The sequence below is a fragment of the Malaclemys terrapin genome, chromosome 23 (assembly GCF_027887155.1).
Source record: "Malaclemys terrapin pileata isolate rMalTer1 chromosome 23, rMalTer1.hap1, whole genome shotgun sequence".
In the NCBI taxonomy this organism is placed as follows: Eukaryota; Metazoa; Chordata; order Testudines; family Emydidae; genus Malaclemys; species Malaclemys terrapin.
The window spans coordinates 6578590-6603247 of record NC_071527.1 but is presented as its reverse complement, the minus strand read 5'-3'; the positions used below and the strand labels follow the sequence as shown (position 1 = coordinate 6603247).

The following is a 24658-nucleotide window of genomic DNA, read 5'->3' as shown; positions in this document are numbered from 1 at the left end:
ACACTGTATCCCATGACCAAGAGACATTACAGAGGGTACATTGGAGGGAAAGGGGGCGGGCTAGTGGGTAGAGCCCTGGACCAGGACTCAGGAGACCTGGGTCTATTCCCAGCTCTGCCCCTGGCCTGATGGGCAAGTCACTATCTGTATAAATTCTCCTTTGTCAAGTGCTTTGATAGGAGGCTTTATCCCAGAGACTGCAAAGTGGGTCTGCTAGGAAATCTCCAGTAGGCATGAATACTGTGTCCGGTTCTGGTCACCCATCTCACCAAAGGATACAGTGGAACTGGGAAAAGGTTCAGAGAAGGAACAAAGGCCATCAAGGGTATGGAATGGCTTCTGTAGGAGGAGAGTCAAAAGATCAGGGCTGTTCACCTTAGACAAGAGATGACTAAGGCGTGATGTGATAGAGGTCTATAAAATCATGAATGGAGTGTTATTTACCCTTCCCCTCAATACAAAAAATCAGGGATCACCCAATGAAATTAATAGGCAGCAGGTTTTATACAAAACAAGAGGAAGTACTTTTTCACTCCACACACAATTAACCTGCGGAACTCATTGCCATGGGATGTTATGATGGTCAAAAGTATAACATGGTTTAGAAAAGAACTAGATAAGTTCATGGAAAATAGCCATTGTTGGACCTATTAGCCAAGATGGTCAGGGACTGGAACTTCATGCTCAGGGTGATGCTAAACCTCTTGACTGCCAGAAAACAGCAGTGGAAGACGGGGGTGGATCACTCCAAAAATTGCCCTGTTCTGGACTCGCCCCCTGAAGCTCTGGTTCGGGCCACTATCAGAAGACCAGATACAGGGCTAGATGGCCCACTGGTCTGACCCAGCCTGGCAGTTCTTATGAACAATAAAATTCAAGACCGATGGACACACGAGTTGGGTTTGTCTCTTCATCTGTGATGAAGATTCTCTCTGCAGATTCCAACATCCACAGCCCGAGGAAGTCAATGGAAAGATAGCCTACCGCCATCCAGCGACACTTGCTTTCTCATTTACTACAGTGCTTTAGGAACAAAAATACATTTACAAACTGCAGTTCACCAAGAAGCAAGGCAACAGGTATTGGGCAAAGGCGCTTGAGCTCAAGGTGAATGCCAAAGGGCACTGAAATATTCTTTATTCTTTAAAGCACAAACTTCACCATGCCATCCGTAGACGCTTGTTTATTTACCTTAAAAAAAAAAAAAAGTTGTAATCTGTTTACAAAGGAGCCAAACTACATTTTAATCTAATCTTTGTACAAAAAAAAAATAGCACTTTTAAAATGTGTTTCAGACATCATTACATCGGCAATTGGATTAAAAAAAAGCACAAAGACATTATTACAGGATAAAACAGTCTTTACACAGCGAGAGAATTATTGCCAGTGTTACAGGTTGCGCGAAGCATGTGCTGTCAGCACCCAAAAGGTGAATCGAATCAAGGCGCCTGTTTGGAATGATGGGGGCGGCGGTCAGAGGAGGGACCAGGGAGCTACAGGAAGTGCTGGTGAAACGGTTTCACTAACCCTCAGAGGGGTATTGGCGCAGGTTAACTCACAAAAGCAACAGCTAAACTAGCCTCGCCCCATGCACACAACCCCATTGTAATGCATAGAATAGTGGACACATGTTATTTCCCCAGCAAGCGGGGTGGGGGAAGTGAAATGCTAACCAAGTTTAAGGAAAAACAGGGCTGGGTAGATTAAAGCTGGAAGAGACCATTTTGAGCCATGGTAGGGGTAAAAAAATAATTGGTAAAAACAGCCCAGTGCAATCCTGCCTGCAAATGGTTTGGCCACTTGGAACCCCTGTATAAAAAGGCACAGTTAATTCCACAGGGAACTGCAGATCTAAAAGTTATACAGGCGCTCCCCGCGCACCTGAGAGCCTGACACAGAAGCAGCCAGTCATGTGCTGGGGTGAACAGTGCAATTCATTTACTGGAAGCAACAGACACGCCGACGTCAATGGGAGCTTTGCCTCGGTTGTAAACGAGGTCAAGATTTCCCCCCACTGAGTTTGCAACATCAGCCCTCAGCATTGCTGCTCAAACAACCACGAAACAACCCAAACTTGTTACCAGAGGATACAAAGCCCAGTTATGGCACATGGAACTTGGCAACTTTCTGCAGCATGAGACAAAGCCTGCTGTGAGCCGGCTACCAGACCCTCGCCAGCAGATGGGTAAACGGGGCAACCCGAATTAGCAGAGGATGGTGATGGGTATTAACGAGCGGCTGTCTAATGAGACCAGAGAGGCTAACGCATGCCAAAGCGAACTGGGCAATGGCAGCGAGGCTCCCATGGGAGCTGTGGCTGGTCAACAGTAATGGAGAAATCTCATTTCTAAGCCCACGGGTGAAATTTTCTTTTGCAAATGGAGAGTATCTTCAGATCCTCAGGTGCTGCACCAGCCCGTGAGTACATTCTCCCTCTGCCACCTCTTCTTCCCACTGCCCCCAAAGAGCTGCCCTCATCTAAGACACAAAGGCCAGGATCCACCAAGATATTTAGGGTTCTAACTTCCACTGAAATCGATGAAAGTTAGGAGCCAAAAACCTTTGTGGATCTGGGCCAGAGAGGCTATGGGGTTGTACCGAGGTTCTCAGATACTTTACATTCTTTGTATTCGCTGGTCCATCGTGTATGTTAACAGAACCGGGGTGGGGTGGGGACATTGGGAATTAGCCTTTAGTAAACATCTCTCCTACGGTTTGCCTGGATTTGGGCAAGAACTGCATCGCTCTTGCAGCTAGGACCAGCCACTTCACATAGGTTCAAGGTACGGTCCATACCCACGTTATTCTGCTTGTTTTCCATCTCCAATCTATAAACAGCTGCCCTAACGCCTACGATGGTGCTGCTGCTCTTGGATTTGACACGCGGTATAGCCACGTCTACACTACAGCTACAACGCTGCGGCTGTGCCGAAGCGTCCATGCTTCCTACGTAGACAGAAAAACTCCTGTCAATGGAGCTAATTCGCCTCTCGGAGGCGGTAGCTGGGTCAACAGAAGATCCCATTGCCCTCGCCCCATCTACACCAGGAGTTAGGATGACCCATCTACAGCACTCAGGGCCCATCATATTTCACAGCCCTGAGTGACGTCGCTACATGCAATGGGTCTGATTTTTAAGTGCAGACCAGGCCTAAATCGCTGAGGAATGGAGACACGTGCAGGGCGATTTGTTTCCACAGGAAACTACAGACTAATTCTGGTTCCCTAATGGGGGAAAAAAAAAGCGCACCATTTCTCTGTGGTGAACTTTCCATTGTTGGGACCTGTTCAACGCTGTCACAATGAAACCAGGAGAAACCTCAGTCCAAAGAATATTCCTCAAAGATGGTGCTTAGAAACAAGGCAATACCATCCAGGCTGACCACCACTTTCCCTTCTAGTTAGGTTACACAGCCCCTCAAGGACAAGGACATTACCATTAGCAATCCTTTCGAGCCCTTCTCAGGTTATACTAGGCTTCTTAAGGGACTATCCTGGATTAGTGGACAGCTATGTGGACGGAAGATGAAAGTACATTATGTTCTCAATGGAGACAAGGGCTCCGCGCAGCACTCCATTGCAATTGACATACTGGATAACTACTTGACAATGTAGTCACCAAGCGATGTAACCAGCGTAGTTTCCAGAACTTCTCTAAATCTACCTTGGACCTCAATACATTAAAGAATGCAAGTGACAAGGAGGAATTGGCAATGTTCTCAGGTAGCTGTTCTAGCAACGGGCACCCAAATAGCCCAACGAGGCAGAGTTACTGAAACGTGTTTTTTTTTTGTTTGTTTTTTTTAAACACTGCTTTCTACTAACCATCCGTAGCTTCCAGTATTCACAAGATGTGGAAGATTTTGACATTTGACACAACTGGAATTTATAGTGCTTCACAGATTGTTAAAAAAATACAAATGTTTAAAGTTTCCTATATAAAAATATACAAATCCAAAAATAGAGATAGAGAGATGAAAGAAATCAGCCTGAGGAATTTACAGTGATAGCTAAGATTCCTCCCTCCCTGTATTTATTTTTTAAAAAGGTAAAAATGTGTTCACACTTCACAGTTTGGCAGGATTTTGCCTCCTGCCGGCATGCACCAATTCCTGCTTTGAAGACAAGGAGGCCTTTTGCAGGTGCAAAGGGAAGGTACTGCTGTTTGAAACTGACAAGGCATGTTGATGCTCTGACAACAAAGACACAGAGTCTGGTGAGGAAAGGTCACCAAGCAGTCCTGAACTGGTAAAGGTACAAAACTCTCACATCCCACTGTGGAAGAAATCTCTCTCCAAACCCAAATGAGCAAGCCACACCCAGAATGAAGACAAGGGAGCTGGCTGACAGACAGACCTTGCCAAAAATTTAACTCAGATCTGAAAAGAGAACCTGTAATATCCCCCAGCTGCAGGGAATTTGCATATAGAGTTAAAAAAACAGGATTTTAAAGCAAACAAGACAATTGCGGATTAGTGCTGAGGTTTGCATTACACTAAAAAAAGTTACTTCTGAGTGATCGGCTCTTCAGAGCCCAGCTACCTTGGCAACCATGGTCAGCCTGTGTGTCTTAATGGCAGCTTGATTACAAATACCCGCTCCTGGTGTTCTGGGTTGCATCACATCCCATGAAGAGGGGAAAGAATTTGGCCCTTGTGGAGGAGAAAAGGGAATTCACAGAGAAGTTGCCCATCTGTGGTATTGTAAGCTAACAGCATAGAAGACCCTGGTCATTTTAGAATGATCTTTTATGGCTATCCCCATGATACTAGTCTGACTAATATCTGTTTCCCAACCTAGCCCAGAATTCAGTTCTCTAGAACTCAGCCGGTTTGACACAGGACAGATGCTTAGATCCCAGAACTGCAGTGTCCAAGCAATAATCTTCCGAGAGGCACACAGTTAGCTTCTGTTTGATTGGAACACCGTGGTCTCATTTGCTATTCCTGACCCAAAAGCCTTGATGCAGCATCTCCCTCCCTTTCCAAGAAACACTGGAATAGGGAAGAAACCAGCAAGAACCACCTCTCAATGCTGGTGCCAATGAATAGTTCTTATCAAAACTGGCTCTGTGCTCTCAGCAACTGGTCTAGGAGAGCTTTTGAAATAATTAATAATGGACGTTCTTCCTGAACTTTCTTATAAAGCCCCGAAGCACACGGCATTTGCCTCATTTCAAAGTGTATTCTCCTTAGGTAGAACAGGTTAAAAGAAGTGTTTCTATGCAAGGTGTATATAAAATATACAGCAGAATCACACTTGCTTTTAGTTAGAGAGAAAGTAAGCACCATTTACAGGTGTGATTCAGGTTCATATAAAGTTTTATTTCACTCCAACGTTGTTTCTCCCTACCAAACAGGTTGTCTTCCTGCAATTCCACGCACATACATACAAAACTCCCTAGAAGCCTCCCAGCAAAAAGCATGAAACGGGAGTCCAACACCTCCATGTGTGCTGAAAATTAGCAAGAACTGTGGGACCAAAATGTGAAGAGACACATTGACTCCACTGTAATATCTGCCCTCCCACCTGCTACTTACCTCTTTCCTTCCTCTTTTTGAGAGGAACAATTAACACTGGCCTAACGCTATCCTCCGCACACACCACCAGATTTCTGTTTTAAATGCTTTGATAGATATTTGATATAGTTACATAATCAACAGCAACCCATAGAAGGGGTTTTAATTTTTAACTTCCAAAACTGCTGCACTTTCCAACAGAGTTCCAAATATAAAAACCTTTCCACATATTAGACACAGACCTTTCCCTCCCACTCTTCCAGACAAGGGCTCTATTGCAGCTCAGCCTTGATTCTGGTTAATGCAAACCCCAATGTTTCTACCTTCCCTAGCAAAGGGATTCAACAGAAGATCCATCTTACAAATTAAAACCACCACCACCTGCCTGCACTAATAAGCTATCGAACACCAGGGTGTTGGAGTATATGGCAGTTTCCTGTATTTATTTTTCTATGAAAACACACCCGAACACTGCTTATCATCCTCATTAAATAAAATTCACCCTATTCCTAGAGGATTCTTCAAGCCCTTGTCTTTCCATCAGGTGTCTCTGAACCAAAGATTTACTAAAGAAGTCACCAAGCGCTGAAATGCACGAGTGCATGAATGACACTTCATTATCAAGGATGATTTGTGGGCCGAGGGAGGTGGGTGACACACATGAAGGTGTCTGAATTCCCAACTGGAGGGATTCTAAATCCTGAACACCCCCCCGCCCCCCCTAGTCTACAGGGCACGAGGTCCTCTTCCTACAATTTTATGCTGTTGTAAGGACTTTCCACTGGGCTTCACAGAAGGGCTAGGGGAAACAGAGGGGACATCGGGAACACCCACTTTGTTGAGGCTGCAGCAGGAAGAGAAGGGCGGGGGACGAAGAGTGAGCTGGACAGAGGAGTCTAGCAGTGTTCAGTACTACTAGCCCACCATGGGCTTGAAAAAGACTAAGAGGAAAAGACGGCCGGGAAATTCCTTTGTTTCCAATTACTGGTTTGGAAATCTTTGAAAGAAAAGGGAAGCCTTGGAGCCAGAAAAGCAATGTAGTGTTGGAAGAAAAAAAAATCCTGCAAGATGATGTGATGATTTAATCTGAATAAGAGACACGCCTCCCATTAATAAACAGCCCCAGCCCGGGGCCGTGTGACATGTCCACTAAGCACCCTATGCCTGAAGTCCATGTCTGGCAGCAAACGCCCTGCCACTTACAAACGTACCAGCAGCCTGCCAGTCTGACCAACAGTCAATTTCAACACACCCTCTGCACTAGCATCAGCTGCTCTGCATTAACCCTCAGATTAGGGATGCCAACAGGCAATCCCTTCACGCTACATTTTAACCGGACTAGGCACGTTACTCTGAATAGACACAACGTTATCGGTGGTCTCTTCTCCACTGCATTTTCAGCTAGTGCCTTATTTTTTGCCACTCGACACTCAAGGTGTCTTCATCTCACCAGCCCTGGTCGCGCTGACGTTGGTGTTTTGTTTTTAAGACCAACTGCAGAAAAATAAATTTGCCCTAGACTCCCCCTTCCCTCCCCCCCCCGCAAAAATCTCAGAATGCATTATGGGTCCCGGACCCTCTTCTGGTAAATAGCTCGAGTGAACCCGCACAAAAACCTTTACAATCAATTTTACATGTACACTTACGCTCAGAATGAAAGAGCAAGGTTAAAATAAGTCGGATAGGAGAATCTCTGCAGCAAATACAATTTAAAATAAAGCAACGAAGGGGTGAAGGGAAGGAAGAGGGTGACTGTTTTATATGAAGAAAACCTCACCCAAATAATTAAAAAAATTAAGGAAAAAAAGAAACCTAAAAGCAGAGCATACAAAAGGCTAATTTTTTTTAAGGTTACAATGTAAAATGTAATATAGCATCTGAACAACAGCTTGGGTATTGTCTTATTAACTACCCACGGGGTCATCTGTTCAAAGATAAGGCATCCAAAATAGACCAAAAACACTTTGGTCGCAGCAATTTTTTTCCTTGCTCAAATGAACACATTTTATATTTTTATATATATAATAATAATAATAATATAGAATCTTTTTTTTTGCGCTAAAAAGTATTTCAATGATCATATACATTTACCAAGGCATGTTGGCATCAGGGGTAGCTACTGAGGGAAATGTAGGGGAGAAGTTATGGGGGAGGAGGGAAAGTCGAGTCAAAAAAAGCTCTGGCATCCCCATGTAGTCACTGGGCCTCAGAGGTCTGAGCCGATCGCTGGGCCTTGTTTTCAGGTAGCATTCCTGGCAGAGAGGAACTGGGCTCTCGTGCTAGAAGGTGTAACTGACCCTACCCTCTCAGCACACTACCTTGAACCCCAGATTTGTACATCGTCCATGTCTTGTGGTTCTCACAGTCTCAAAATCCATTGCCACTGATGTTGATGGACTGAAGATCTGCCACCTGCATGACGTTGATGCCGCTGCTGGCAAGGCGTGCGATGCCCTCGGGACAAATGGCTTCCATGGCCACCATGTTGGTTGCGATGAGGGCCGATGGGGTTGGCCCACTGTTTCCCTCCGAAGTCCCGGTGTCCATGGAGACCGCAGAGACGTTCATGGCCACATTGTTGGCTGTGCCTCCCTTCTTGTTTTGGTGGGTCTTGATGTGTTTGGACAGGTGATCGCTCCTCATGAAGCGTTTTGGGCACTCCGGGCAGGCAAATTTCTTCTCACCTGTGAACAGCAACGGGAGAGGAGAACCGCTCAGCCATTTCAACAACGCGCTTCCTTAACGTCCTTATGGGAAGCCAAACCTTTCCACCACATTGTAACAAACAAACAAGGGCTCAACATACAAACCAAACTCTGAATAAGAAGCAATTTTCAGCTATTGCCTGGATGAAGCTCACAGAGCAACCTCGACAGGTATTAAGGGAGAGAGGGGTGCAGCACTTTTCAACTGCCTTTCAGTGAAAGATAGCAGGGCTCTGCCCCTCAGAAATAACTCTGACAAGACTTGCAGTCAGTGCCTTTTGCCATGCTAACATCCAACGGTCTTCATACTCTTCTCTGACCGGCTTTCTCTTTCACTTTATACAACTTCTGACCAAAGCAGATTTACTGGTGATGAAAACATACCAGGCGTCAGAAGCCACCTTTAGTTACTGCACTAGAACCAAAGTCTCAGAACTACGAGGGATGTAGCGAGAAAGAATTCATCCACCCACTTGCCAAACTGAATCTATTATGTGGAGTAAAACACACCCTCTTCCCCAAAACGTTGTGGGCCCTAACCCTGAACTGTGAATCATGCACTACACAGAGCCCCCCGGATTTCAACAGGGCTCCGCTCAGTGTGGACGCTCTCAAGAGTGAGATCAGGCTCTCACGTGTTATTTCTTTGGCTCTGTCTCCATGATGGCCTCTCAGACCCTCTCACATTAATCTCCCCCTACTCTGAATGTTACTTCCCCCTGTGGGTGGCTTTCTGAGCAGTTCTAGCTGTTCCTTGTTTTGGGGATCCTAAGCTGAGGAAAACATCTCAGCTGAAAGTACTGCAGAGGATTCGCTTGACGCAGCTGCCAACGAACAGAAGAGTCATGGTTTTGTCCAGCTGGTGACAGAACCTGTAAATATACCTGTACTGCGGAATCCCAAAGCAATAGATGATGAACACTGGACGAACACCAGGCCCATAGTGGAGAGTGTTGGCAATCACAAGGATCCTGGCACCCCTTGCAGCATACATACAAGGCTCCCCCACGCCCCTGCTCTAAGCGCACCTGGCAGGTGCTCCCTTCGCAGAGCCAGGGCAGGCTCCCGGGCTTACCTGTGTGCGTGCGCTTGTGCCGCTGCAGCTCGTCACTGCGCGTGAAGCGCTTCCCGCAGAACATCCAGCTGCAGACGAAAGGCCTCTCCCCAGTATGCCACCGGAGGTGAGCCCGCAGGTGGGACGTCTTGCCATACACCTTCCCGCAGCCCGGGATGTGGCAGATGTGCTGCTTCTTCTTACCGGGATCTCCAGAACCCCTGGAAGAATCCAAAGAAATCAAGGCGTTAATTTACAGAGCCTCTCCACTCTCGCTACCAGGGAGGTGAAACATCAGCTTCCTAAACGTGGCATCCGGCGGGGCTGCTGAGCTCGCACAATGGAAAAAGACGGTTACTCACCGTTGTAACTGTTGTTCTTCGAGATGTGTTGCTCATATCCATTCCATTAGGTGTGTGCGCGCCGCGTGCACGATCGTCGGAAGATTTTCTACCCTAGCAACACCGGCGGGTCGGCTGTGGAGCCCCCTAGAGTGGCGCCTTCATGGCGCTGAATATATACCCCAGCCGACCCGGCGCCCCCTCAGTTCCTTCTTGCCGGCTACTCCGACAGTGGGGACGGGGGGCGGGTTTGGAATGGATATGAGCAACACATCTCGAAGAACAACAGTTACAACGGTGAGTAACCGTCTTTTCTTCTTCGAGTGCTTGCTCATATCCATTCCATTAGGTGACTCCCAAGCCCAACTTAGGTGGTGGGGTCGGAGTGAGACATTGCTGTGTGCAAAACCGCTGATCCGAAAGCAGCATCGTCTCTGGACTGCTGCACTAGTGCATAGTGAGCTGCAAATGTGTGGACTGATGACCAAACCGCCGCTCTACAAATGTCCTGGATCGGAACATGTGCCAGGAAAGCAGTCGAGGAAGCTTGGGCCCTCGTGGAGTGAGCGGTGAGGTGCGGTGCTGAGACACCTGCCAGGTCATAGCAAGTCCGGATGCAAGACGTAATCCAGGAGGATAGGCGTTGTGAGGAGACCGGTGAGCCTTTCATTCGGTCGGCCACTGCAACGAAGAGTTGCGTCGTCTTTCTAAAGTGCTTTGTGCGGTCAATATAGAAGGCCAGGGCCCTACGTACGTCCAGGGAATGCAAACGTTGATCCTGGCGAGTGGCATGTGGTTTAGGATGAAAGACCGGGAGAAATATATCCTGGTTGATATGAAAAGGAGAAACCACCTTAGGGAGAAAGGCAGGGTGTGGACGAAGCTGCACTTTATCCTTGTGAAAAACTGTGTAAAGGGCTCAGATGTAAGCGCCCTGAGTTCAGAAACACGCCTTGCTGAGGTGATGGCTACGAGGAAGGCTGTCTTCCAGGATAGGTACAGAAGTGAACAGGTGGCCAGTGGCTCGAATGGAGGACCTGTGAGCTTGGAGAGAACCAGGTTGAGGTCCCACGTCGGGACCGGCTGACGTTGTTGTGGGTACATCCGGTCTAAGCCCTTGAGGAATCTAACGACCATTGGGTTAGAGAATACCGAGGACGCGAGTTCCCCTGGGTGAAAGGCCGATATAGCGGCCAGGTGAACTCTAATTGAAGATATCGCCAACCCCTGCTGTTTTAGGGAGAGGAGATATTCCAAAATGAGGGGAATGGGTGCCTGCAACGGGGACGTGGCTCGTTGTTCGCACCAACAGGAGAACCGCTTCCACTTGGCCAGGTACGTGGTGCGTGTTGAGGGCTTTCTACTGCTCAGCAGAATCTGTTGGACAGAGAGCGAGCATTGCTGCTCTGCCTGGGTGAACCATGGAGCAGCCACGCCGTGAGGTGGAGTGATTGCAGGTCGGGGTGACGCAACCAGCCGTGGTCCTGAGAGATGAGATCCGGACATAACGGAAGCGGGATCGGAGTCTGAACCGAGAGTTCCAACAGTGTGGTGTACCAATGTTGTCTCGGCCACGCTGGAGCGATCAGAATTACCTGTGCCTGGTCTCTGCGCAATTTGAGCAGTACCTTGTGGACCAGAGGAAACGGAGGGAAGGCATAAAACAGGTGGTCTTTCCAGGGAAGGAGAAACGCATCCGAGAGGGAGCCCGGAGCTCGACCTTGTAGGGAGCAGAACACGTGGCACTTCCTGTTGTCTCGGGATGCAAACAGGTCTATCTGGGGAAACCCCCACCTCCGGAAGATGGAATGTATGATGTCCGGACGGATAGACCACTCGTGTGTCTGGAAGGACCTGCTGAGTCGGTCCGCTAGAGTGTTCTGGACTCCAGGGAGGAACGATGCCGTGAGATGGATTGAGTGGGCGATGCAGAAGTCCCACAGGCGAATGGCCTCTTGGCATAGAACTGACGAACGTGCTCCTCCTTGCTTGTTGATGTAAAACATGGCCGTGGTGTTGTCGATGAGAACTAACACACAACGGCCACGTAGTTGATTGAGAAATGCCTGGCACGCCAGGCGCACCGCCATCAGCTCCCGAACATTGATGTGCAGGGCTAACTGGGGTGCAGTCCACAGGCCCTGGGTATGGTGTCCGTTGAGATGGGCGCCCCAACCCAGAGATGAAGCGTCTGTGACCAGGTGCAGAGAGGGTTGTGGGGTGTGAAAAGGCATCCCCTCGCAGACCACATTGTGATCTAGCCACCAGGTGAGGGAGGTCAGGACCGAGTTCGGGACCGTGACCACCATGTTCAGGCTGTCCCGATGTGGACGGTATATTGATGACACCCAGGTCTGGAGTGGGCGAAGCCGAAGTCTGGCATGCCTGGTTACGTACGTGCAGGAAGCCATGTGACCCAGCAGGGTAAGGCACGACCTCACCGTGGTAGTTGGGAAGGCCTGGAGCCCTTGAATGAGGCTCGTGATGGTGCCAAAGCGGTTGTCTGGCAGGATGGCTTGTGCACGTCTGGAGTCTAGAACTGCGCCGATGAAATCTATTCTCTGGGTAGGTTCTAGAGTGGATTTGTCCTTGTTGAGTAGGATGCCCAACTCGTTGAATGTGTGCACTATTCTGTGGACGTGAGCTTGAACTTGCTCTTTGGTGCGACCGCGTACCAGCCAGTCGTCTAGGTACGGGAACACCTGTATCCCTTGCCGACGAAGGTACGCTGCCACAACAGCCATACATTTCGTGAACACTCTTGGGGCCGAGGATAGGCCGAAGGGAAGGACTGCAAATTGGTAGTGCACCATGTTTACCACGAATCGCAGGAAGCGTCTGTGAGGTGGGTAAATTGAGATGTGAAAGTATGCGTCTTTCATGTCGAGGGCGGCGAACCAGTCTCCAGGATCGAGGGAGGGGATAATGGCCCCCAAAGAGACCATGCGGAACTTCAACTTTACTACGAATTTGTTGAGTCCGCGCAAGTCCAAGATGGGCCGCAGGCCTCCTTTGGACTTGGGGATCAGGAAGTAACGGGAATAAAATCCCCTGCCCCTTAACTCTACTGGAACCTCCTCTATGGCCCCCATAGCAAGGAGCGTGGAAACCTCCTGTATAAGAAGTTGCTCGTGAGAAGGGTCCCTGAAGAGGGACGGGGAAGGGGGGTGGGAGGGGGGAATAGAAGAAAACTGGATAGTGTATCCCCTCTCCACTGTGCGGAGGACCCAACGGTCCGAAGTTATAAGGGACCAAGCACGGTGGAAGTGGGAGAGACGATCCCGAAAGGAGGGGGCTGGATCCTGGGGGATGACTGGGGCGCCGTCCTCGACCGCACCTTCAAAAGTTCTGCCTGGGGCCTGAAGGTGGTCTAGGTGGCCCCTGGTTCTGGCCGGGTTGAGGGCCGGCCCACCTTCTTCTACCACCTCGCCCTCGCCTCCGGGTCGAGTCCTGTCTCCGACGAGGCGGGGGGGGGTAGAAGCGCTGAGGCTGCGGCCTAAATGGTCTGCGCTGAGGGCCCACAACATGCATCCCCAGGGAGCGCATGATTGTTCTCGAGTCCTTGAGGCTCTGCAGACGAGAGTCCGTCTTGTCCGAGAACAATCCATGTCCCTCAAAGGGCAGATCCTGTAGGGTTTGCTGCAGCTCCGGAGGCAAACCCGAAACCTGAAGCCAGGAGATCCTCCGCATAGCGATACCCGAAGCCAGGGTCTTCGCAGCTGAGTCTGCTATGTCCAAGGAGGCCTGCAAGGAGGTCCGAGCCACCTTCTTACCCTCCTCTACCATGGCTCCAAACTCTTCCCTGGACTCTTGGGGAATCAACTCCTTAAACTTCCCCATAGAGTTCCAGGAGTTAAAATTGTAACGGCTCAATAGCGCCTGTTGGTTCGCCGCTCTAAGTTGCAGCCCTCTGGCTGAGTAAACCTTACGGCCAAACAAATCGAGCCGCTTAGCCTCTTTTGATTTAGGCGCTGCAGCCTGCTGGCCGTGGCGCTCTCGTGCGTTCACTGATGCCACCACCAATGAACACGGTTGGGGGTGGGTATACAAGTACCCGTAGTCCTTAGACGGGACAAAGTACTTCCTTTCCACCCCTCTCGCTGTGGGTGGGATAGAGGCAGGAGTTTGCCATATCGTATCCGCATTGGTTTGTATCGTGCGGATCAGGGGTAGCGCCACCCTCGATGGGGCATCCGCTCCGAGGATGTTCACGATAGGGTCCTGTACTTCCACTATCTCCTCCGCCTGCAGGTCCATATTACGGGCCATCCTACGCAGGAGATCCTGGTGAGCCCGAAGATCTATCGGAGGGGGACCCGTACATGAAGTGCCCGCCACTGCCTCATCCAGAGAGGAGGAGGAAGACGCCTCCGGTGGTACTGGATCCAAGGGGGGGTCCTGATCCCCCTGCTCTTGGGCCGGAGCATCACCTGTACTCTGGTCTATGGTGTCAGGTGGCGTGGACACGGAAGGCTCCATGCCCCCTGGCGGAGGTCGAGAGATGGTGGATTCTGGGGCCCTTCTAACCGAGTGACCCGAGCGAGAGGTCGATGGTATTGGAGCCCCTTGCTCCTGGTGGTACGCCCACGGGGTCCAAAATGACCAGTGAGATGGTCCATGGGAGTGGTCCTCTGCCAACTCCTGCCAATGGCCCAAGTTCCGTTCCTCGGCTTGCCCTTGAGGGGGGTATGCCGATCTCGACAGGTCCTCCGAGGAGCGAGACACCGATCTTGACGGCCATGGCGGTGCCGAGAGAGATGAAACGATCCCCGTGTGCTGTGGTGCCGCACGGTACCGGTCCGGAGATGATCTATCTCTGCGCGGTGCCGGCGAACGGTGCCGGGACCGCGATCGGTGCCGATGACCTCGTCGGTGCCGGGAGCCGGATCTGGACCTCGACGAGGACCTGGAGTATGCCCGGTGCCGGGAGCGGCCTCTCGACGTCGAGCGTCGACCGTAGCGGTGCCGAGAACTACGTCTCGACGTTGATCGGTGCCGACGATCATAGCGGTGCCGAGACGTAGAGCGGTGCCGCGAAGAAGATCTTGGCCGCGAGTACGACCGGTGCCGAGGCGATATTCGGTGCCGGGACTGCGAGCGGCGTGGGGACCTGCTTCGGGACCTGGATCGGTGCCGAGGTTCCAGCCCTTGCGATGGAGGGCGCATCAAGGCAGGTTTCCCCCTCGACTGGACCGGGCGAGTCAACGGTGCAGTCGGTGCCGGTGGTTGAGGCGGTGCCGGCTCCGTGAGAGCTATTAAGTCTCTCGCCGCCGCGAAGGTCTCAGGAGTCGACGGGAGGCACTGTATCACCGCCGGTCTCGGTGGAGACGCTATCTGCACCGGACTCAACGGCCTCAGCGCCAGAGTCAACGGTGCTGGAGGCACCTGTTTCCGGTGCTCCACCGGCGGACGCGGCTCTACCCCCGGCACTGGGGGAGCCGGCGTCTTCGGCACGGATGTCCCCGTCTTATGGGCTTTTTTATGCCCCGGGGATAATGACCGGCGCCGAGGCACTGCTTGCGGTGCCGACGAGGTCCGGTGCCGGGGAGGCTTGTCTGACGCCACTCGCGTGGTCGTCATAGCCGGTGCCGCCGGGGCACTGCGCACCGAGGTGCTAGGTGCCGGGGCCTGACTTGTAGATGGAGCGTCCGGACTAAGTGCCGCCTCCATCAGGAGTTGCCGGAGCCGAAAGTCCCGCTCCTTCTTGGTCCTTGGTCTGAAGGCCTTACAGATCTTGCACTTATCTGTTTGATGGGACTCTCCCAGGCACTTCAGACAGGAGTCGTGCGGGTCGCTCGTGGGCATAGGCTTAGCGCAGGAGGCGCACTGCTTGAAGCCGGGAGCGTTGGGCATGAGCCCGGCCCCGCGGCCGGGGGAGAAAGGGGGAGACGACCCCCTTAATCCCCTGAACTACTTAGAACAACTAAAACAACTTTTAAACTATTTAACTATTTAACTATAAACACTAGAACTAGAACTATAACTAAGCTAGGGAGAGTGGAGAGCAGCTAAGCAGCGCTCCACAGTTCCAACGACCGTCAGGGGCGGTAAGAAGGAACTGAGGGGGCGCCGGGTCGGCTGGGGTATATATTCAGCGCCATGAAGGCGCCACTCTAGGGGGCTCCACAGCCGACCCGCCGGTGTTGCTAGGGTAGAAAATCTTCCGACGATCGTGCACGTGGCGCGCACACACCTAATGGAATGGATATGAGCAAGCACTCGAAGAAGAACCCCAGGTTACCAGTCGCTGAGCAGAGCACTGACTAGACACGCCTACTTACTGCTCAGATGCTGGGATGACACTGGACACCCAGGAGAGTGGGCAGGACGGTCTCCTGGCTAGAGGAATCAGGGTTCTCTAGTCTTGGCTCTGCTCAGTGACCACAAGCAAGTCAGCTCCCACTCAACGCTTCAATCTAACCCTCTGTCAAACGAAGAGGACGTCTGTGTCCTTGGGGATTGGTGACTACAAGGTACTCCAGAGATAAAAGGTGCTGAGCACTCTCAGGTTGGTAACTGCAGCCACACCTTTGGATGACAGGTTCTCATAAAGATTGAAGTGTTATTGGGAGACTCAAACCTGTACCACATGTGCACAAAAACACTCCCCAATTAAAGTCAGACTGGGAACTGTTAGGAGCAGGTAAACCGCTAGTTTTAAGAAGTCTAAGTCAGAGGAAAAGAGGGGGGGAAAAGACGGTGGGTGTGAGGGCTTCAGAGGGGCCACAGAGGAGTCTCTTAAATCCTCAATGAAAAAACAGAAGAGGTTGCAACCAGGAGCCTCTTCAGGAGTAGTCAGAAGACATGATCCGACAGGTGGCTCCTCAGCAAATCTGTCCCTAATTTCACTGTGTGCGTAAGAAACCTTTTTGTTCCATGGGGTCTCTCCTCAGAGTCCCTTTTTCAGTACATTTTTAACTAAAAATTCTCCAGTGTAACAAAGCCGCTGTGAAAGTGAGGAAGAGTGCGTGGGACGGGCCCAGCAATGGGGCATGTGGGACGGGCCCAGCAATGACCAATATGGGGTATGCCATGAACAGCAAGTCCACGGAAAAAGGAAGGGGAGGGAACCAATGATTGAAGTGGGAAGAGGTGGTGGGAGGGAGGGGGACAGAGGGAATGGGAATGGCTGCGTTCACAGGTTTTAAAGAAGCTGTTCATTCTGAGTGACCCTGCTGGTCAGGCAGACCCGTCACATAGCTGATGACTGAAATTCTGTCCTTAACGTACACCCATGGCCCTGCCCCTATTTGGAGATACCCCCTAAAGCCCCAGGCATGATAAGGTGCCAAAAGGGAGGGAATTACAGCCTCCGATTAACATTTCTGGCCTTGTGGGGTTGACGCTGACTCCTTCATGCTGCTCAGTGCAGTGTGTTTTGTTACCGCCCTGCGATAGCGCCTTCCGCGATACAGCTCTCAACGCTTTAACACAGACCAAGGTCTCATCACCAGCGAGGCCGGGAGCTAGCTGCATTTCTCCAAGGCAGGAGCGAAGCCCGGAGTAGACACTAGGAGCCTAGACTCCACTAAACAAACCCTGCCACTCTGCAGCACTGTTCTCTGGCAGGAGAACCCAGGCCACAGGAATATACAAGGCTCAGCCCTCAGTTTCTCACAACAGGAGCGTGCTCATTTCAGCCATAAGGTTTAGCCCTTTTTCTGCACCCGACAATACTTTAGCGATGGAAGAGGAAGCCACTGAAGCAAACAATTTATAACCTGATGACCATACACACAGTGCATGTTCAATCCAGAGACAGTAAAAATCTTTCAGTTACTCCTGGCAAAGTTTTAAGGGGGAAACCAAAACAAAAGACTCCCAACAGCTTTCATGTGTAAGTTTCATTTCAGGAGGACCCAGGGACTAGAACACTAGCAGAGCGTTAGTGGATTTAGTGCAAGTTTCCCTCCTCCTCTCATGCAACTGAGCTGATGCCCACCCATTTGGGAATCATCAGCCCCTCACTCTGCTATTCCAGTCCGACAAGAATGGGGACTGGAAAGACTAAGATTGCTCAGTTCTGACAATGACAGTTTCAAATGAGGCACCCAGCACCTGCCCCAAAATTGCTGTGACCCACCCTTCACCAGATCTGGCCTAGGGCTCCTGGGAGAGAGCACTACTGCAACCATCCGACCTGTCAACCTATTTTATTAAGAGTGCAACCTGGATTGACTTTAGCTCTCGAAGGCCAAGGCTGCTAAGTGACCTATAGCCTCCATCCCTCTGGGTTTCTGAAACGCCCTGACATCATAGTGACGATCCCAACTACAGTCTGAGGTACCCAGTTAGCAAATCCTACCTTCCTTCGCTGTCTTTGCAGTATGGGCAGGTGCAGGCTTCCCTCCGCATCCTTCGGCCTTGTGGCTGTGGGTCGGGACTAGTCTCTCCTTCTTCCACAGTAGCGTTTTCGTCTCCCATTCCGTCACCCCCTCCACCGTGCAGGCCCAGCTGAGCACTATGATCACCTAGAGGGAAATATCTGCATTACTTTTGGATCAGCATCTTAACCAGCAAATCCTAAGCAATGAGGAAATTAAAAAGAAGGAAAAACAAACTACAAATGGCTAGGCATTTTATACGTGGGATGGAGCGTCACGCCACACATCCGAAGGAGCATCTTTCTCCCGCTGTATTTTCTAGACAGCTGTGGAGCCAGGAGTTAGCTGCCCCTCTACAGACCCTTTTGCTGTCTCAATTTAGATTTGGGAAGTAATTCATTTTGGGGCCCCCACTCAGTTTCCTGTACAAAGCTTCCTTACACAAACCACTGTCAGGGTCAAAAAGAAACAACCTGGTCCAATCCTCCCCCACCCCCCCTTAGGGAACACTGAACAAGTTACTTTTTGCCTTTATCCTCCTCCAGCGAATCACTGATATCCTTATCAAAAACGGGCCCAGGAGTGGCGATCAAAACAAAACTTGCTTTCTTTACTCCACAGATTTGCCCGAGTTATCGAGGTTTAAGGCAGTTGTAGAGCATGTGTCTTTTTCAGGAAGATAGAATCGAGTAAGTCAATATTGTTATCTGCCAACTATTTCAACCATTTCGGTTAACCCACTCTGGAAAACAGAGACAAAACAAGCGTGCAAAACTCCCCCACCGAAGTCAGTAGCGAAACTGCAATCGACTCCCCTGGGGCCATGATTTCCCCCGAGATGTTCAGATTTCCAAAGAACGCGAGTCTCTTCTCTTACTTGTTTGCAAGTCTGAGGCTTTATTAGCTGGCCTGCATAATGAAAGCCATGAAAATGCGTACTTCGATAAAATGCACTCTGGATTACTGCGTACGATTTCACTCTTCTCTCGCCCCCAACTTCCAAAAAGTCTCTACGATTTTAAAGCCAAACCTGAGACTACACGCAAGAGTCTGCAGCCAAGTTATATTACACAGCATTTCCCTAGGCCAAGCATGTACCACTTCTGGCAAGAACTGGGAGCATAAAGTCCAACTAGAACTTTAGTATTCTACACGTACAGACCCCAGAGGCAATCTACACAATTCTAACGCGAGGCAGATTTCAAGGCAACAAAACAGACCTTGGATTAATGGAAAGGTCAGTCTCAGAAGTTCTGACAAGTTCTACTTACAACAGAAGTGCTTGCAGTACGTTTGCGAATGTAAAAAGTTCAAACTATGTTAAATACACGTTACCAGGGTCGGCATCAGAATATACTAAAGAACTCCTTTATTGTTACAGTTTCCTCTGCCACAGCTCTGAAATGGCCAGACTCCTGAGTAATACAGGGTATAACAGAGAAGTTTTCAACTAGCAATAATCACACCTCGGATTAACCTCATTGGTTATGATACTGCCACTTATAGCCAACATCCTATCATGCTGGTTACTTGTGTCTCATGGGCAGGAGAGAAAGTTAGGGCATAACACGGCCTGTATTTTCGTCAAGGTCACTCATACTTAGCTAACATTATTCCCAACTCAGGGCAACAGTTGTAGGTTGTGTGTCTGATGTGCTTACAGGCGAAGATGCAGCAGCAGCCTAAGGGCAGTTTTCACCTTGCCTAGATAGAAATGGAGTAAAAAGAACAGGAGTACTTGTGGCACCTTAGAGACTAACAAATTTATTAGAGCATAAGCTTTCGTGGACTACAGTCCACTTCTTCGGATGCATATGGAGTAGTCTTTCTATTGCAAGCTGGCATTTCTGAGCCCAGCGCTAGCCACACCCCAAAAATGACATTATTTCAGACACTGGCAGCAAGCAGGAATGGAAGAAAACGTAGTCAGTTTCCATTTGCAACACAAGGCCCAGCTGTGTGTAAATTTTAGAGGTTTTAATAACGTCTTACGGTTTATTCAAGGCAAAAAAGTTTCTCTCTTTGGTACTTTTAGACTGCTAGGCTGAACAGAATGAGGACCGTTTTCCTTTAAGTATCTGTTTAGTTTAAAATGATTAAAGCAACAATCCAGGAGCTAATCCACAAAACAGATGCAAAGCCTCCCAACGATAAAATGAGAAACAGCAATAAATAAAGCAGCCTGGGAGAGACTGTAGTTTTAGTAGCGTCTATCAGTGAAGATATTGTTGGAGCACGCTAGCTGGCTAATGACTGTGAGCACAGAAAGAGATATATAAAGTTGAAAAATCGTCTGGCACGGTTCACGCGAGGCATTCTCCATCTCAAGGAGCGATACCTAATTACAAAAACCATGGGAACTAAAGCGTGTCACCGACAAGCTTCCAAATACAGACGAACATATGAAACATTTGTAAAGGGGGGTGGGAGGGATGGCAAGCTTTTAAGCCTATCAATTTTCATTTCCATTTTATTGCTCCACGCTTATGCTGTCATCTAATTGCTTCTTCAATAACCCGAGCTACACTTCTCAAGTGTTTTATTTCCCTTCAAGCTCCACTGCGTGATTATTTTAATGCTGAAAAAAACAGTAAGTGGTGCAAAAACAGCAGGCTGTGTAATCTGTTTTCAGCTGCAATTAACATATGCCAGTAGGTCCAACAACAGATTTAAAACTCGTATGTTTTCATTGGACTGATGCATGAAGTGATTATGGCATTGTAATAGCTGTAGCATAGTTAAGATTGCAATATAGTTGCTGTTTAAAGCCAAATTTTTGATCCTTTCCTAAAATCCATACTGTGATCAGCTTGAAATTTGGAATGTCGCTTCAGGGTCCTGGGTGTAGTTTGAGGTGCAAATCTGGGGGGGGTCATTTGGTTGATAAGATACAGGCCCTCCCCCAAAGAGTGACCTGACTTTAAAAACACAACCATCATCAGCCACTGTTTGCACAGGTGCAGCTCACACTGCAGGAAACTGGAATAGGCCAAGCCTGTGCAAACTGTTTTATAGCGGCTTGGGGTTTGCACTGGTGCAGTGCACCAACAGCTATCACAGATGGCTTGTATCAGAGCAAATAAATGAAGACAGTAAGACTCCAGTCAGCTTGCAATTGGTGCCACTCCATTACAGTCTCTCTGTAGGCAAGTCTGAAGGAGATTAACGTGTTGCGAGTTTCCTTATCAGTGAGAGGCAGAAGGAAGCTTCTTGTGGCAATGTGAATTTGGGCACTAAGGTAGGGTTAGGAAGTGTCTCATAACCTGTTAGAGTTTTCATGGGGCAAAGAATTACACTTTTTTTTACATCCTTCCCACACCAATGTTGGCGCACAGAGCAGAAACTTGCCTCGTCCATTCCTCTCTGCTATTTGCTCTGCAGTGTTGAGACCGACTCTTCTATTCTCCCTGCTAAGAATTCTTCCTAAGGTTTCTCTTGGGCACCCTCACACCAGCTGACAGCTTCAAGCTGGAGTCCATGTATTGGCATCCAGCAATACATGCCTCAAATACATCCAGCACTTTCTTCTGATTCTGGTGGAAACAAACCGCTGGTTGTGGATTTCTCAGATCTCATAGTTGGTGATTAAGGGCTGGTCTACACGGGGAGTAGGGGGTGGAAATCGATCTAAGATACGCAACTTCAGCTACGTGAATAGCGTAGCTGAAGTCGAAGTATCTTAGATCGATTTACCTGGGGTCCACACGGCACGGGATCGACGGCTGCGGCTCCCCCGTCGACTCCGCTACCGCCACTCGCTCCGGTGGAGTTCGGAGTCGACAGGGAGGGCATTCGGGGATTGATATATCGCGTCTTAACGAGACGCAATATATCGATCCCCGATAAATCGATCGCTACCCGCCGATACGGCGGGTAGTCTGGACGTACCCTAAGTCTTTCCAACCAATGCCCAGAATCTTATTTTCAAAAGTGTCTAGATTTCTGTCTAACGCTTTACTAGATCGCTCTTTCAGCCATATGTCGCACTTACCCAACCTTAATCCCTTTTAAATAAAATTGTTATTCATTAAATTCTCATTTAAAAATAAGTTGTTCCAGGCACAATGCACCACATTGGCAGCCCAAAGTTCCAACAATGCTCTCATATTCCTTCTAACAGACAACACAGGTGTTCAGCACCTCAAAAACTGGCCCTAAATCTGGAATTCAAATATCAATTTGATAAAGGCCCATCTATGCTTGAAAGTGGTTTCTGATTAAGGGAGGGGTGTGAATTTAAAGTGCAATCGCTATTCCTGAATAACTCCATGTGTAGACATTCTTATTCTGGAGTAAGAGTCCACAGATGGAATCAGTCTGGAAAAAGTGCCCACATGCAATTCATTAGCAATAGCTCCATGTGTAGATGAGCCCCAATAAGGTGCATCTGAATGAAGCAGACACTGCAAGACAGTGGGAAAAGCATCTTCAAGAAATTCAGTGGAGTTGCCGCAGTCTGCATTGATTCAAAGCTAAATGACTGTTAATGTCCACATACAAAAGTGAATCGATCCTCTATTGTGCAGTGCTAATGAGCAAAATGAGAGGCTAACCCTCTCATTAATAGCCATATAAGCTATAACTCAGCTTGCTGATAAAGTATGGCATTATTTTAATGATATGGAGAAGGGTTATGAAGAGAAGGACCTGGGATACCACAAGCATAGTGCTTTCTGATTATTTATTTCACTTGGTTACAATCTGTATTAATTTGTCTTTATTAGAGTCCTAAGAGATTAGCTATATCCCTGTAAATCAATAAACAATACCACGAGGTTAAGGAACTGTGCATTAAAAACAATTCATAGACAGACAGATCTACCAACTGGACACAGACAATTCACATAAATTAATTCTGCACAATACAGACCAGTCTAGCTAAAGCTTAGCAGATCCAAAGCAATTCAAGTATATAGACAACAGACCTGTACAGGGCTCACAAATAAGCCTTCCAGTCTGGACTAGCTTAAACCCATTAGATTCTGTGGGACCATTTAAAATTCCTGATTTCAAGTCTTCTTCAAGACAGAGAAAACCAAGGAAGAGAGGTGCAGCATGGTCCAGTGGAGAACATACTAGTCGAGGTCTCAGAAAACCAGAGTTCTGTTCCCAGTTCTTAGTACCCAACTGCTGCGTGACATTAGGCAATTCCACCTCCTGATGCCTCTGTCTCCCCTCCCATCCTTTGCTGGATTCCTCCACTTAGACTGAAAGCTTGCTGGGCAGGGATGCTGTCACTTCATGTTTGCGGCCCCCTCGTGCTAAGGTGCTGTTTTAGCTAGAGCATCAAGGTACTAGTGTAATAAATGGGGGAGAGGAGGTGCCATGGAAAAGGGGATAACAGCCCAGCTATCCTGGAATGCCTGATCCCCATTTTCAAAAGCTGCTTCAAAACCTTGCATATGTCATTTAGACTCAGTTGAGTTCCTTTGAAAATTCAATTCTTCCTCTGGGATTACGAGGTGATTATAGCGAGAAGCAGAGCTACAGATTACCAGCCTTCAGAGGCCGCAAAGGCAGCACCCACGCACATTCTTCGTGGAAGCGGCTCTGCAGCCTCAACCCAGCTGTTATTTCCCATAACTCTATACAGATCGACAAGAAACTTCACTCTCCATACTTAGAGCATCCTTGTTAAAGACCACCACATACACAAAAACAAGGAGTCCGGTGGCACCTTAAAGACTAACAGATTTATTTGGGCATAAGCGTTCGTGGGTAAAAAAACCTCACTTCTTCGGATGCATAGAGTGAAAGTTATTATATGCTGCCTGCATCTGTAACTTTCACTCCGTGCATCCAAAGAAGTGAGGTTTTTTTACCCACGAAAGCTTATGCCCAAATAAATCTGTTAGTCTTTAAGCTACCGGACTCCTTGTTGTTTTTGTGGATACAGACTAATATGGCTACCCCCTGATACCACCTACCCACAGTGCAAAGACTTTAAAAGAAAGAATGAGACCGTTAGAGGGATTCGGTGTGAAGTGAAAAGGTCACATCTATCTTTGCAGAACAGGAAAGATTATTAGATTTAAACCCAGACCACTGTGAAATTTTCACTCTAAGATACTTCAAACATGAAAACATCTTCATTGAGATACGAGATGTTACAGTCACACAGAGTTTAAATATTGAGACTCTCCAGCCGGGCACAGCACTTATCGAGCAGGATCATACTCTATTAAACCCAGGGTTGTGAGTTCAATCCTTGAGGGAGCCATTTAGGGATCTGTCTGGGGATTGGTCCTACTTTGAGCAGGGGGTTGGACTAGATGACCTCCTGAGGTCCCTTCCAACCCTGATATTCCTGCAGCTGAAGAACAGCGTCAGGTTTTGAGTAATACCGATTGGGTAAAAGGTTCACAAAAAATTTGCCTAACCGACTATTCGTAATTGATTAATAAGTCTGCTTTCACCAGCAGGTGTCACTATAGTCCTAAAGCTGTCAGAATAAAGACATGGCAGGAGGCCCAAGAGCCAAGCTCCGAACAATATATATCTATATGAATGAATGGCTAATTTCAGATGTTAGTGACCATCTAACATGTGTTAAGGGCTACAGAGCCTGTGAAGTGCATGAAAAGCTACATATTTGACTGTGGGCAAGAGAATATGTATAATATTACTATATATACACACTTTTAAACATGACAAGTTTTCTCTTCCTCCCCCACCTCCAAAATTGGGCCTTGTACAAGCAAGGGATTTACCCTGC

General features: G+C 48.7%; 1 protein-coding gene and 1 non-coding gene across 5 annotated transcripts in view; both read right to left on the bottom strand.

Moving 5' to 3' along the window:
* Nucleotides 1–1102: 1102 nt before the first annotated feature.
* Nucleotides 1103–24658, bottom strand: part of SP1 (Sp1 transcription factor) — a 40758-nt gene continuing 17202 nt past the window's right edge. For all 4 annotated transcript variants that reach the window (XM_054012376.1, XM_054012377.1, XM_054012375.1 and 1 more), the window contains exons 4-6: nucleotides 17925–18090; nucleotides 9300–9499; nucleotides 1103–8203 (exon numbers count right to left, since the gene is read on the bottom strand). In XM_054012376.1, coding sequence (XP_053868351.1) covers nucleotides 7887–8203; nucleotides 9300–9499; nucleotides 17925–18090 — 683 coding nt within the window. In that variant the 3' untranslated portion in view covers nucleotides 1103–7886. The remainder of the gene's footprint in view (nucleotides 8204–9299; nucleotides 9500–17924; nucleotides 18091–24658) is intronic.
* On the bottom strand, nucleotides 19313–19451 carry LOC128828539 (U4 spliceosomal RNA). Its single transcript, XR_008443197.1, has one exon. It is a non-coding gene; the product is annotated as a U4 spliceosomal RNA (small nuclear RNA).